We start from the raw sequence: 15,882 nt of genomic DNA on the forward strand, positions 1-15,882 counted from the left end.
ACTACTGCCTCTATCTAATTCTAGTTTTGCGCTAGACTCTGCTCATGCAGGAAGTGGCCAAAACAAAAAATCTGTTATCATACGAAATATATTTAATATATTTTTTATTCTAATAGCATCTTGCGGACCCCTCTGGCATAGCTCGCGGACCCCTGTGGGTCCCCGGACCACCTGTTGGGAACCACTGTTCTACAGAGATGCCATAGATCCCAAAGGGGCCAAGGTGGAGCTTTCAGGCCAGGCCTCCCCTGACTGAAAACCTTCCTTTCCTAAACCCTGGATAGCCCTGATCCTGGTTGGCCAAAATGCCGCAGCACTACAAAGGTGGGTGGTGATTGATTCCTGCATTGCAGAAGGCTGGACTGGACTGAGGACCCTCAAGGTTCTTTCCAACCCTACAGTTCTGTGATTCTATGATTCATTGGAGGTTTTTAAGCTAAGGTTGGGTGGCCATCTACCAGAGATTCGTTCGCTGTGATTTCTTCATTGCAGGGGGAACCTCTCAACCATACAATTGTATGATTCTATGACTACAGGGGGGTGGGGGGTGGAGCCCATTACATAATCCTGCTGCCTTCTCTGGTCCTCCAGACTCAGCTGCTACATATCGACCCTGTGACAGTGTTGTGGGAATGCTAGCACATTTGAGGTTTTCCCAAATGCAGCCCCCACAGATGTTTATTGGGGAGGGAGAAGATCAGACCAGCATCGAAAGAACTTAGGTGTTTCCCCCTTCCCCTCCTTTTTTATCTTGGATGTTTATGAGGTGGCCAGACCTTGCCTGGTCTGTTTGAACTTGTTGTGAAGCCTGGCTGGGTTTTATGACTTGCTTCCCGAAATGTTTGACGTTGGCAAGGCTGGGCCTGTCTGGGTTGCTCTGAGCCAGTCTCTGTGCTGAGGATCCCAGAGTAGGGGGGGGGGGCAGATTGGCTAATGGATGGATGGGAGGGGGCAGAGAGGTGCCTTTGAGTCCTCCTAGGCTGTGTGCACAAAGAGATAGAATCAAAGTATTGTGGAGTTGGAAGGGTCCCCCTAGCACAACCCCCTGCAATGCACGCACCACAGCTGAATAACCCCTGACAGGTGTCTATCTGGCCTCTGTTTCAAAACCTCCAAGGAAGGAGAGCCCACCACTTTCCAAAGATGTATGTTCTACTCTCAGATAGATTTTACTGCCAGGAAATTCTTCCCTATATTTAGTTGGAATCTCCCTTCTTGTAACTTGAATCCATTTGTTCGAGTCCTAGCCCCTGGAGCAGGAGAAATCAAACTTGCTCCATCCTTGTTTGTTTGTTTCTTATTTGCCCCTTGATTGTAACAACAACAACAACAACCCTCAGAGCAGTTTACAAAAGATAAGACAATAAAATCCAGAAAGATCCACAACCCTACTTTAAAACATACAAAAGTTAAAATACTAAAACCAGGTTAAAATTGCTTCAACTTCCTAAGCATCTGGGAATGTTTTTAGCAGGGAAGGCAGCTGCTTGATATCGACTGGTAGAGATGGCCTCCCCTGGGAGCCAGGCACCCATGCATCTCAACACCAGTTGCTGGAAGCCACTGGAGGCAAGAGGGCTCTTGTGCTCAGATCCTGCTTCCGTTTTTCCCATTGGAGCATCTGGTTGACCCCTGTGAGATCAAGATGCTGGATGAGATGGGCCATTGTCCTGTTCCAGCAAGCTCTTCTTAGGTCACAGAATCTGGTGATTTTGCTCTTATCCAAATGGGGAATATATACATATAGAATCACCCATTCAGCTTTTCATTCATTTTATCACCTCCATCCCAGGGTGGAAGACTTCTCAACTCCTGGCAGCTCAGTCCCATCCATACTTAGTTTCTACTCTGAGTAGGATTAGCATTGGACACATCCCCTTTGAATGTTATTTAATTATTTGGTTATTTAGTTATTTTTCTTATTTATTATTTACATACTATTAGCTTACTAGTAAATAAGTAAGTAAATAAGTAATCGTAAGTCAATAGTAAGTAAATAAATAGTAAGGAAGTAAATAAATACCGGTAGTAAGGAAGTAAATATTAAGGAAGCATTGCTATTTATTCACTATTTACTTACTATTACTTATTTACTTACTATTGATTTACTAAGTACAAAGCTAGCATGGGATGTTGCATTCACCAGAAGAAAGGGTAAAGCTGGTTATCTGGATATTTGTGATGAGATACAGACAGGTAAATGGAGGGTGCCATCACAAGAAATGACAGAGCAAGAGATGTTGTGCACATGACTTAAAAGATATACGGAAACATAAACCTATACCTGAAACCATGGACTAGATGGTCCTTTGGGGTGCCTTTCAACAATTCTATGATTCTACATCAAGAAACATTGCCAACCAATTTTTAGATGTTGCTTATCACTAATTTTTCAAGAGATTTGTGGAAGAGAGATATACCAATATTCTTTTTCTAACGTATTCAATAATTCACTTATTTTGCTATAGGGTTGGGAATTGAGGCAGGGTGTGTATTATCCTGGCCCTTTTAAACTGTACTGTAGTTTTTATAAGATGTTATAAACTTGTATCTTTTTACCGTTACAAGAAATAGATACAAACAAACAAAGGGAGAAAAAAGTGGCTGCCTTTTCCTTCCAAAAAATGAGTGTACCAGGCAAGCTCTTCATGTCATGATTTCCCCTATATTCTTTGGAGCAATCAATAAACATGCGGCAGTAAGAATGCAATTTGACAAGTATTTTGGTTTTATATTTTGATTCTTTCCACGGTTCCAATGAATGACTTACCTGAAGGGGGAGCAGGAATGAGGCCAGTAGTGGCTGTTCCTGGCCACCAGAGGGAGGTATTGGTTCATTTTTGAGAAGTGCTATTGACTTCCCTTTCATAATCCCACTAATAATAGGTTGGGTGGTTGGGGGGGGGAATGCATTTCCAGACCCCCTTTAAATGGGACATCCCTGATACAAATGTAAGCAACAAGGCACTGAAAATCTTCACTTTTATATGTTAAAATTGCCCTCAAATAAGTTATTCACTGAAGAAAAACACAATTCAGGGCTTCAGATTGGTGTAGTTCTGCAGGGGAGAAGCCATTCTGTAGGACGACAGTGTGGTGTACTGGTTAGAGTGCTGGACTAGGACCTGGGAGAGACCAGGGTTCAAATTCCCACTTGGCAATGAAGCTCACTGGGCGACCTTGGGCCAGTTACTCACTCTCAGCCTCTCCTACCTCACTGGATTGTTGTGGGGATTGAATGAGAAGGGAAAATACCACATACGATACACCCTTTTGCAGAAATAGTGCAAAATAAATGCAATAAAATAAATAAGAATGCAAACCTCAAATGTAAAAAAAACAGAGTAAAGAGGTGCTATTATAAAGGTGCTAAATGAAGGCTGGATGGAAATGCAATAAACAAACAAACTTGCTTGGAAAGAGGCAAAACCCAAAATTTCAGGGGATATGGGTCTGGAGCAGCCCCCCCCCCCAGATTTCACCACTGCATTTGATCAGTACTGTGTATTTATAATCTGGGTTGCTCCAGGCATGGAAAGGATTTTTTTTCAGGCTTTCCCCCCTCATTGGGAGTCTCCTTGCAATGAGAAAAAAGGCAGCTCAAGTTTTGTCCAAGCAGAGACCTGGTTGGGTGGAGACTTGTCAGGGAGTCCTTAGTTGTGGTTCCTGCATTGAAGGGGTTGTATCAGACCCTTGGGAGTCCCTCCCAAGCCAACAAGTTTATGATTCTATGCTGTGTGATCCTGGACTGGCAGATGTGGGACATCCGAGGAGGGGGTGGTGGGAATGTAGAGGAGGGAGGGACATGTTGTACCAAGAGACCTGGCCAGGTTAGCAGAGGGCTGCATCTGAACTGGGACTTAGCCCCTGCACCTATTGAGAAAACCCCAGCTCACCCCTAAAACGGTAATTATGAATAAAGTGGAGGCAGTGCCTTCTAGCCAGGTGAGAGCAGAACAGGCTTCTATTCTCTTCGGGAGAGCTTGCTGAAAGGAACCAGGTGGGCTGTAATTCATGCATTGCAGAGGGATGGGTTACCTGACACCTGTGGGGGTCCCTCCCAACCTTACCATTCTACGACTCAAGGCTCATTTGGAAGAGGCAGACCGACTGACCACCTTTTTCAGGAGGCCCTGAGTTCAATCCACTCCCCACAGCACCATCTTCAGCTGGGCCTGCGCTCCCCTCTACCTCTGATGGCTTGGAGAGCCCCCAGGTGGCAAAGGCTACTCAGGGGAGGGGAAAAGAAAGAAGCAGGGAGAACGAGGCCCCCCATCCGTCCCCCAAAGCAGGAAAGTCTCCACTCTGGCCTGGCAGGCTGCTACATTTGTCAAAGCATATTGGTGTCACCGCCATGCCTACCTTGCAGGGCAAGTGTGAGGGGAGCTGGGGAAATGTTTGCTCCTTTATGGTTGGAAGTTGTTTCAAAATTGGTTTTTTAATATTGTGTTTTAATGCTGCAGTCCATGAGAGTGAAGGGTGGGCAGTAAATAAATTAACAATACACCAATACTATATGAAATCTTTTAAACATTTTATCGATATTAATATATTCATAAATGCTTAGTATAGACACTATTATTGCTTAATAAATAAAGATATGTTGACACCAATAATACAATCTATAATAAAACAATATATATCAAAATTAATTAGTATTATTATATTAATCCCAATGACATAATACCACTAATAAATTGTTAACACTAATATTAAAGCTCGGCTGCCTCCCTTCCCTTTATCCCTCGCTAGTCAAGCTCCTGTGAGAGCAAGCAGCAGTCAGGACTCGCAGTAGGAATAGGTCTCCTCGTGAGCCGGCCCGTGCAGCGCACGAGTCACTGCCGTCGAGGCAGAAGCGGTAGCAGCAACAGCAGGCGCGGGATCAGTCCCCGGGAGCGTCTGCCGCGGCCGCGCCTCCTCGAGCTGGGCGTGGCCTCCCGCTCCTCCCTCCTTCTCCTGCAGCCGTCATTCACGACAGGACCCGTTCTCCGCTGCGCCGCCATTGGCCGCCGCACCGGGGCTGTCCTCGGTGACCGCCTGCTCGCGGGTGTAGAGCGCGGACAGGGGTGCGCGGCGCGCCAGTCGGGGTTTGGCGGCCGGAGAGTGCGCGTCGTTGGAGCGCAGCGAGGAGGAGCAGCCCGGGAAGGATTGCTTAGCCTGGCCGGAGGAAGAGGAATCGCAGCCGGCTATGGGAGCTGCCTGAAGCCGCCGCAGGAGGCGCCGTGGAGGATCGGGGATTTACTTTTCGTCCGTGGTGTGGATTTAACAGGGGGAGTCGGAAGCGCAGGCGCCGGAAAGCCGGCGGCGGAGGCGGCGGAGGAGGAGGATGGGCCGCCCGGAGGGGACCCACGACGGCCGCCGCCTCCTCTGCCGTCGGCTGCTGCTGGGACTGCTGCTCGCCCTGTGCCGCCTGGCGCCGCCACTGCTGGCCAAGAGCCTCGAGCCCGTCGCCTGGAGCGCCGCCAACCCAAAGTACGTGCAGCCTCGACGGGGACGGAGGGCGGGCTGGGGAGGCTGCCGGCCGAGGCCGGAGCGGGGAGCACCGGCTGCATCTTCCAGTCCCAACTCGGGAGCGGCTCCGTCGGGCTCTTCTGTCCAGGAATCCCTTCTGCCGGGGCTGGGTTGGACAGGGCGGGCGCTGGAGTCCCCTTCTCCCCCTCCCGCGTTGTTCCTGCTGCGCCCTTGACCGGCCTCGGAGGGCGAAGCGGGCGCTCCCGCTCGTCGGAAAGGCGCCGGCGTGTCCCGAGTCCGGTTTCGGTTTTTTTCCCGGGGAGGAGAAAGGGGCACCTGAGTGGGTGGTTGCATTTCCCTCTTAATTTTTTAACCCTCTCCCCAATTTTCATTTATTGTCTTGGAGGAGAATGGCACTTCTTTGTTGCTGAAATAGAAAACCGAGTGAGTCCGAATTGCGTGTGTGTTCTTTATGAATGTATTTTTAATTGGATTTTCAATCGCAAATGAGCAAAGAGGAAATATCAAGGCAGCACTGTCCAGATTGTGGAAGACAAAGGAGTCTCCTGGTGTGTGTTGGAAGGGGGGGGGGCGCCTCCTCTTTTCCATCTATTTTTGTAAGGGTTTTTGTATGGCACCTACTTCCTTCCCCCTTGGCTTCTCTGTTTGGGCCCTGAGCACTTCACCTGGGGGGGAGTGTCATCTCAGGTTGCACCCAAACTGGATGCTGGCACCCAGTCGGAGTTTCTTTCTCTTAATAGGCGACGGATTAATTCTTTCCCCTCCAAGGAGTTGTCTAACTTTCACCCCTGTTAAATGCTACACACAGGGAATCCCTTCTTCACCCATTTCTCTCCGCTTTAAAACGAGGCTTCTTGAGTTGAATGGTACCCCCAAGGGTCACCCAGTCCAACCTCCTGTGATGCAGGGGTCAAATTGGGTGACGGGGTCTTTTGTTGCAGGAAAGTGGGTTTTGGCTTGGCGTTGTATGTGTGCGTGCAGGGAGAGGTTGGAATGGGGCAGAGAGCTGAGTTAAAGGTGGTGGTGGTGGGCTAAATGCCACACTCTCAAGGTGTTTGAGGGTTTTTGTATGGCACCTACTTCCTTCCCCCTTGGCTTCTCTGTTTGGGCCCTGAGCACTTCACCTGGGGGGAGTGTCATCTCAGGTTGCACCCAAACTGGATGCTGGCGCCCACTCTTGGGTGTGGCTGGGAAGGGAGTTGTTCCTGGTGAATGCTGTTGAATAGGGTGCCCAAAATTGACCCACTCTGATAATGGAAATTGACCCACACCAAATGGAAACTGACCCACCCATATTTCTTCTTTCCCTGTCTGGCACCAAGTGACCCTTGGGGTCAGGTTTATCCCCTGCCCCGCTGTGGTTTGTGGGGCTACCCCTAAACCTGGCTTGTCAAGAGTAGCTGAACCCCAGAACCCAGACTTTGAGTTTTCAGTGAGTCGAAGCAAAAAAGGCTATTACTGGCTGCGCTCTGGAAAAACCACTGAGACACCCAGGAATAGATGGTAAACATAGTGCCAACATAGTGTTGATTTGTCCAACAGACCTTCTGCATGCCGCCTTGGCTGGCCTCTGTCTGTCAGATCCAGCTGCAGAAATGTTTGGCAGGCGTTTGCAGACACAAAGCATCACCCGCTTCTCTCTACGGAGCTGTGGGGTTTCCTGAGTTTGACTTTGCAGAAAGTCTCCCTAAGTGCCTGGTTCCCAGTCTTCCCGGGTTCTCCTCCCCCCCCCCAAATAATTTTAACTCAAGATACCTATTGTACTACCTTGTGCTGGGCAAGGAGGACAGGTTTTGGATTCAGCCCTTCCACTTCTCCCTCATCAAAATGCAGATTGTAACCTCCCTGGGGCAGAGACTTGTCTGTCCCCACAATACAATATTCCATGGAATATGCACATGGCATCATAATGAAATAATACTTTAATAGTTGCAAGAAACATCCTTGGATGTAGAGAAAAGTGTGTGGGTCCTCCCTCCATGTGATATTTATTTATTTATTTCATAAAAATTACACCTGCTTGATTGTAAAAAAAGAAAAGAAAAAAGAAATCCTCAAAGTGGCTTACAAAAAAGATAACAAAATTGTCTCTGAGAAAAAAGGAGGACGATAGTTTCAGACTGATGAAAAGTTGAAATAACAATAAACCAGATTAAAATTCCCATCAACTTTCTGAACATCTCGGGAGGACAGCGGATAAATCTAATGATGTTAATAATAATATATTTGGTCAGGCGGCTTGATTTCCAAAAAGTAAAGTGGTTTCCTAAAGTGATCACTAAGAAACATTACCAACAACAGTGCAAGACATACAAATAATTAAAAACAAAGTGATAATGATAGAAAGTGCATCTTTTTGCACCCACGTTAATGGAAGTTAAGTGGGGTGGGGGTGGGGGTGGCGGCCCAGCAACTTGGGAGTGCAAAAAAGCTGGGCTGTTGCTTATCTTTATATTGCTGCCAATAGCTTTGATAATGTAGCAGTATGAAATAAATAAATAACATTGGTTTCTGGGTTCCTGTAAGTCCACTGCTGGGACCTCACATTTTTCCTTTTTATTAAAACAATTGCAGTGCAATTCCAGGCCTGCCTCTGTACTTGGGTTGTGCAAAAGAAATGTTAACAATGGCAGATGTTTCTTTCCAAACAGTCCTCTCAACTGGGAGAGTTTAAAAAAAAAAAGTCCTCTGAGAGATGTTTAGATTCCCAGTTCGAGTGCTAATTATCCGGAGACGTTTGGAGACTGATTTCATCAGGATGTTTTGGGAGCGGCTATCCTTTATCTTATAAGTCTGTTTATCTCTTTTAGGGTGGGAAAAAAAAATCAAGGGTGAACTAACCCCACTTTGTCCGTCAGGGAACAAATCCCAGAAGGTGGAGGGAGGGAGAGATTGGGGGGGGGGGAAAGAGATCATATTCTTTTCAAGTCACATAGTTGGGAAAGGACCCATTTTCTCCAGCCTTCAAAAACATTAGTATTTATTAAAATTTTTAGCTGCTACGTTTCTCCGAGCACGACAAAAAGAATCATTCTGCATCAAGTTGTTGGAAGACATATTGCTGAAAAAGGGGAAACTTTTTGATTGAAGAAATTGAAGAAGGTGGTCCCCCCCCCCAGTAATCTAGCAGATCAGTTTTTAAGGGTGGAACTAGAATTCGTGAGCAGGATTCTGGAAGAGCCTGGAATCTTAATGCACGCAGGGGTCTCTATTGAGGAGTGAAGGTTTTTTTTCCCTTTGGGGGTGGGGGTGCGTTTTTAGATACAACTGGACCGATGTGGGTCTTGAAGTTTTGAGAGCCTTTTGTTGGATGATTGGTCACCGCTTCCAAATAAAAAGGGATAGCATGCCAAATTACAGCTAGAAAGTTTCTGTATGATGGGAGGCCTTCCCTGCCAAGTATTTTATTGTCTTTATTTATTCATACAACATAAGATCATAAGAAGAGATTGCTGGATCAGGCCAATGGCCCATCTAGTCCAGCATCCTGTTATCAGTGTCGCTCGCCAGATTTCCATTATAAGAAGCTTGCAAGCAGAATTCGAACACAAGAGCAACTCTCCCCTCCTGCGGTTTCCAGCAACTGGGATTCAGAATTGTCACTGCCCCCTGACCATGGAGGCACAGCTTAGCCAGCGTGGCTAGTAGCCATTGATAGCTGTGTCCTCCTCTATGAATTTGTCTTTTTCAAAACCATCTAGGTTCGTGGCCAGAAGTCCCAGAATTTACGGTAACTAAGAAGTTATTTCCGAATCTTCCTGCATTCAGCATCACTGGGCACCCATGAGTTCCAAGTGTTATTTGCACTATCTCCAGATCACGCATAATTTTATAAACTTCCATCAGTGTTGAACAATGCTACCCCCCCCCAACTCCCTGAAGCACCAAATGCCTATTTACTGTAATTGCATTTGATTTTAAGTCATTTTTAAAAACAAAGATATTGTTCAGTAAATGTATTTGGAGGCCTATGACTTTTGCGTGCTTTTCGAGTAGATTGCCCTTGAACCCCTTCCAACGCTGCAATTCTAGGATTCTATGTTCTGTCGATGTTGCATATGTAATAAAACAAGACCAGGTTGATTGAAAAGTCGGGGTTTTCTAGCCTGTTCGACTCTCTCGGGACGTGGGTTGTCAGTTTGTCCAGTTAATATGAAGTCCCAGAGTTGCGAGATCTGGTTCTCAAAGCAAGCCAGCATTTAGGGTCTCTCAACAGTTGGAGAACCTTTTGCCATGATCATCATCACCTTTTGCCATCACTGCCTCCTGGAGGAGGGAGTTCCATAGTTTAACTATGCACTTAAAAGAAGCACTTTCTTTTCTGTCTTGCTGAGTTTTTCAGCATTCAGTTTTGTTGGTTGTCCATGAATTACAGTGTTAGGACAGAGGAAGAAAAACTTTCCTTTAGCCATTTTCTCCATGCCAGGCATAATTCTTTAAATTTCAGTCATGTCGCCTTTCCCCCTCTACTCTTAAAAAATCCCAACTTCTGCAACTTCTCTTCATAGGGGAGCCACTCCATCCCTACGGTCATTTCGGTTTCCCCTTCTCTGAAACTGTCCCAACTCAGCAGTATACTTTTAGAAGCGAGGTGGCTGGAACTGTACTCAGTGGATCAGTTCCTTTGGCACATGCTTTCCCACTTTTGGATTTGGGGTGGCTGGAGGATGTGGCAGGAGCAGTCTGTGGTTGTCTTGCAGGGCAGGTCGGCAAGGGAGAGAATACCTTGAAGGGGAACATCCTACCCTTCTGTGTGGTTGGAGATCTTGTTAAGTTCCCACCAAAATAATATGGTCAGAGACTTCAGCTGAGGAAGTGTGTGTATTACAAAACAAGCAAACTCTTTAAGTTTTAAAGACCAACTTTTCCACACATTGAGCTGTAAAGCTCAGAATCTCACCCCCTCTTTTTGTATGTTTGTTCTGGAGCATGCTCTGTGAAAACCCGCTGTTTGAAGCTGAATTGGAGCAAACAGCAATTCAGGTTTTCTGTGGATTGCTGTTTGCTCTCATTGAGCTTTCAAAGAGCGGGTTTTCACAGCGAAAGCTCTGGAGAAAACAAAAAGCATTAAAGTGCGAGCTGTGCATGGAAAGCGTGGGGGAAAGGAAGTTTGGATTCTCTCCCCTTTCTCAGATGCCTTGAGAAGACATGAAAACATGGGGGTTGGGCTAGATGATCCTTGGGGGTCCCTTCGAACTCTGCAATTCTGTAATTCTGTGGAGGTTAGTTTATTGTGAAGCTTTCCATTTTATTCTATAAAACAGAACAGTTACAATGACAGGTAAAGATTGACAGACAAAAAGTGAAGCTATAAAATAGGCGCATAGAATAAGGCTGGTTGCACAGTGGTGCCTCGCTTAACGAACGCCCTGTAAGACAAAACTTTTGCTTAAAGAAAGGATTTTTCTAGCGGAGGTTGCCTCGCTAGACGAATTCATTTTACGAAAAATTTGTCTAGCGAATCGCGGTTTCCCATAGGAATGCATTGAAATTCAATTAATGCGTTCCTATGGGCAAAAAAAATCCCAAAAAATTCAATGCATTCCTATGGGATTCGCTAGACGAATTTTTCGTTATAAGAATAGACCCGTGGAACGAATTAAATTGGTCTAGCGAGGCACCACTGTACTTGGGTGAAAATAGCAATGTCCAATTAAAGAATATCAGCTTTATCTGATTATTCCAGATTTGCCAGTCTTTTGACAAGGGTTGTTTAGGAAATGATGCTTCCATTGTATATGTCATAAAGAAATGCCAAACCATACAAAAAGCCTGGTTATTCTAGCCCTTGTTGAAATATCAAATTATGTGCATTTTTCTCCTCTATAGCTCTATTACAGAGCAAGTGCTAGCTACCAAGCGTCCAGTGTTAAGATTTTGGGCTGCTTTCCATAGAGCTGTGATGACCATTTGAGCTGCCAAGATCATATATAAAAGCTGTTCTGTTGATACTGGTATCATCGAAAATAATCAGTAGCATTCATTCTGGACAACAAATAGCAGTTTCTTTAGTAATATTGATCACTTCTGTCAAAATCAAATTCCAAAAACCTTGCACTAACTTGCTTTCATTGCTGGTTTTTAAGCAGAGTTTGGATGGTTGTCTGTAGGAGATTCTTTAGCTGTGCAATTCGTGCATTGCCAGGGTTGGACTAGATTACCCTCGGGAGGTCCCTTCCAACCCTGTGATTCTGTGCTTCATTTCAGGAGATTCTCTGGAGCACATAATGGTGGTTCTGCCTTTTTTGTCCCCACCTAACTGGCCTCCATAAGTGCTGTGATTTAATATTTGTTTTCAGAACAAATTGCCTATATCCTTTAAAAAGAAAAACAAGAAGTGTGGAGTTTTCCAACCTGGTAGAAATGGTGTTGCACTTTGTGGTGTTGAGAAAATAACTTTAAATGGTTCAAAATTTCATATGATTTAACAGAATGTAGAAAAGATGGATACTAACACCTTAAATAATCTATTTCTAATGTAACCAGCAGACAGAAAACCAGAAGTTTTCTCCCTTTATCTTTAATGTTTCTTATCTCTCTGTTCCTTTCTTCTTTTTCTTCTTTTCCTTTCTTGTTCCTGTCTTGTTCCCTTTCTCTATCCTCTCTTTCTTGTCTTTTTGATTCTGTGTGCTCCAAATAGTATTTTATTGTATTGTGAAAACTGTAATAAAAATCATTTAAAAAAATGAAATTGTTTCAAATTTCTGTGCACTACTCCTGCCTCCACTTTTCTTTTCCTCGCTCTGACATAACTTCTGCTACACTAAAACAGTAGTTTATATATAACTTTCTGAATGCTACCTAAGCCAGGATTGTGGGAGAACTTTTAGCTTTTCTTTGGCTAACATTCTTGAGTTAAATATCTGATGGAAGGAACAAACACCGCTTTACCAGATTTTACTACCTGTTTTAAAATCTTCAGTTTTATAGAATCATAGAATTGTAGACTTGGAAGGGGACACCTAGCATTGCTTCTAGATAAGCAAGCAATCATTTATTTTGTATTTTGGTAGAGATAATGGAATCGGAGTTCTCTACCTTTTCATCATATCTAAACATTTATTTCTTTGTAGTTGCAGGGCAAAGATGGCTCGAATAATTCGTGAAACGCTTACGATTCGTTCTGCGTTTTAAATTCACTATTTATTCTTGATCGTCTTTTGGAATTTTCCTTCCAGGAAAAGTTCCTGTATATATGCGCGTGTCTGTGAGTGTGTCAGACAGACAGACAGACAGACAGACGCTGGTCTGGTTTTAATTTTATCCCCTCGTGCCTGAAGGGGGAAGTCTGCTTAGCAAATATCTTTCCGGGGAAAGGAGAACAATGGCCTTGCTTGGGTGATTTCAGTCATCCTTTTTTCTGCAATGCCAGACGTCCGGGGTTGCTCGATTTGGGGTAACGGGGCAACATCTCGGAGCTAAGGCGGGGCCGGCCCTACGGGTGCCGGGAAATGGGGCGGGGGCGCCGGAGGGATCCATCGCACCATGGCGCCAGGGGCGCTTAAGACGGCCTGAGCCAAGGGGTGAAATTTTGTGATGAGGTCATAAGGACGTATGAAGAACCTGCTGGATAAGGCCAAGGGTTCATCCTTCCATTCCAGCATCCTGTCCACACAGTGGCCGACCAGATGTTGACTATGAAACTATGGAACGCCCTCCCACAGGAGGCAGTGATGGTCACAAAATGGGATGGCTTTGAAAGAGGATTGGGCAAATTTGTTCAGGGGGAGAGGGTTATTGATGGCTGCTAGCCACAATGGCTATACTCTGCCTCCAGCAATGCTTCTGAAACCCAGTTGCTGGAAACCACAGGAGAGAGGACTCTTGTGCTCGGGTCTGGTTATTTCCCGCAGGGATTGTTCCCCACCTGACCGGCCTCACTATTCACAAAAATTCAAAGTTCCTTCTTGCCATTTTAGTCAGTAAACATGGTGTATTCAATTAGGCACAGCATGGAGAAAATCTGTTTGGCCACTGTGAGAGCAGGATACTGTCTCAGATGGGCCCCTTGGCCTGATCCAATCAGCCTCATCCTGTGTTCTTATGGAAACCTCAGGAGGGGGAGTTCATTTGCACTCAAATCCTCCTTGCAGGTTTCCCAGCAAAAGGCATATGGTCTCCCTCTGTGAGAACAGGATGCTGAGCTACATGGGATCTAATTGTGTGCTTACAAAGCCTGATGCTTCTGAATGGCAGTTGCTGGAAACTGCACAGGGGGAGAGGGGCTCCCTTGTTTGTACTTGCTGGTTTCACCCTGGTGCATCTGGCTGGCCTCTATGAGACCAGGAGGCCTCCCTCATCCAGCACCCATGATGGCCCCTCATTTCCTCTGGTGCTGAGAGGAGCGCAGGGCTTCATATTGGCCTTGCTCCACTTTAGAAAAGAGGCTGGTGGAGGAGGAGCTGGACAGGACCTCGGGCCTGGGATCGGGAAAAGGGAAGGCTGTAGGTGTTGTTTCACCTGAGACATCAGGTGTGCCACGCCATACCATTGTCAGGTTGCAGGCGGGTGGGTGGGTGGGAGGGATCACAGCATTGGCTGCTCCCCCTATATCTCTTTTTATGGGCTTCCCTCGTGCTGAATCTGTAATGCTGCGGTGCGATTACTGAAAGAAGCGAGGCCTTGTCAGCATAGAATCAGAATTTTAGGGGTGGAAGGGACCCTGAGGGTCATCCAGCCCAACCCCCTACAGTGAAGGAATCACAGCTGAAGAATCTCCAACAGGCGGCCACCTGACCTTTCCCCATATCAGGGAGACAAGAGACAGCAGAGCCTTAAAGTTTCTGCCTCCAGGTTGAGATGTTGCAGCCTGGGGAGACCATTATTATATTAATAATAATAATTTATGATTTATACCCCGCCCATCTGGCTGGGTTTCCCCAGCCACTCTGGGCGGCTTCCAACAGAAAAATAAAACACAGTGATCTATTAAACATTAAAAGCCTCCCTAAACATTACATTTCGTTTTCATTTCATTTATTCAGAGTGTTTTCATCCCCTCCCGTCAGCCAAAAAGGCTCCCAGAGCAGCCTCAATGAAAAATGAAAATGAGACAGTCCATGGAGGCTAAGAATCTTGCAAACAAACAAACACACACACACACACACACACAGCACACAAGGAAAAAAGGGACGAGGAGGGACCAGAAATATCAGAACTCAGACAGCAGTTTCTAAGCCAGGCATCCCCAAACTGCGGCCCTTCAGATGTTTTGGCCTACAACTCACATGATCCCTAGCTAACAGGACAAGTGGCTGGGGAAAATGGGAATTGTCGTCCAAAACATCTGGAGGGCCGAAGTTTGGGGATGCCTGTTCTAAACTGTTGTTGCTGCAGTGGGCAGCTGCCATAGTTCAGGGGCTGATGGGTCTGCATTTTTGATGGAATGAGCTTTCTCCCCATCTCTCCCACTGAGGCAGCATGGTGTAAGGGCAACTCAAAGTGATTTACAATATTTTAAGCAACAACAACAACAACAACAACCCAACCCCCCATCCCACATACATACATGATAACCAGCATTTGTATTTTTTTTTTTTGGTATGTGTATATATATGTATATGTATATGTACAGGGATGTGTGTGTGTGTGAGAGAGAGAGACAGAGAAAGAAAGGTGTGTCTTTTCCTTAAAAAAACCCTATGTTAAAACATCCCACCCACGCAAAAAGGCAATAGATGATTAAAAGCCAAGGTGTGGCAAAAAGGAATTTTTTGCCTGGCACCTAAAGATGAGTAATGGTGGTGCCAGGCAAGCCAAAATAAACTTGGCTGTGATTCCTGATTTTATTTCTGGGGGCAGGGTGGGGAAACAGGGGTTGGACTAGATGGTCCTTGGATCCCCTTCCACATTCTTCTCACTTCCCAATTGTTTTCCAAGCTAGTTGAGTAGCCACAGTGTATACCAGGCATCCCCAAACTTCGGGCCTCCAGATGTTTTGGACTACAATTCCCATCTTCCCCGGCCACTGGTCCTGTTAGCTAGGGATCATGGGAGTAGTAGGCCAAAACATCTGGAGGGCCTCAGTTTGGGCATGCCTGGTGTATACCTTCCATGTGCAGGAAAATTCTACCTCTAAATGCCATGGGCTTGCAAGCTGGCAAGTGGATGGGGGCGTAATTCTTTATTTCCTCCATCCTCCTGTTGGCTGTGGAAAGTAGAATATTGTGGGCTGGATGGATTTTTGCTTCCATCCGAAGTCTCTTGAGCAATCATGGAGGGCTGATATACAGTGGAGTGGAGTGGACTCCCTCAGAAGATGGTGGATTGCCATTCCTTGGCTACCTGTGAAGGGATTATTGAGCTGTGATTCCTGCCTTGCAGGAGTTGGGCCAGATGTCTCTTAGGCTGCCTTTCAACTCTAAAGTTCTACAACCTGCTCCCTCCCTCCCTGTTTGTCGAGCATCCCGC

The 15,882-nt window shown here is 45.9% G+C and overlaps 1 protein-coding gene across 1 annotated transcript in view; it reads left to right on the forward strand.

The window, feature by feature from the left end:
* The first annotated feature begins 5,034 nt into the window (after positions 1 to 5,034).
* The window catches only part of EFNB1 (ephrin B1), a 72,775-nt gene continuing 61,927 nt past the window's right edge, over positions 5,035 to 15,882 (forward strand). Inside the window, exon 1 of the mRNA XM_035113208.2 lies at positions 5,035 to 5,472. Coding sequence (XP_034969099.1) covers positions 5,327 to 5,472 — 146 coding nt within the window. The 5' untranslated portion in view covers positions 5,035 to 5,326. The remainder of the gene's footprint in view (positions 5,473 to 15,882) is intronic.

This window comes from Zootoca vivipara, chromosome Z (genome assembly GCF_963506605.1).
Source record: "Zootoca vivipara chromosome Z, rZooViv1.1, whole genome shotgun sequence".
NCBI classification, from domain to species: domain Eukaryota; kingdom Metazoa; phylum Chordata; class Lepidosauria; order Squamata; family Lacertidae; genus Zootoca; species Zootoca vivipara.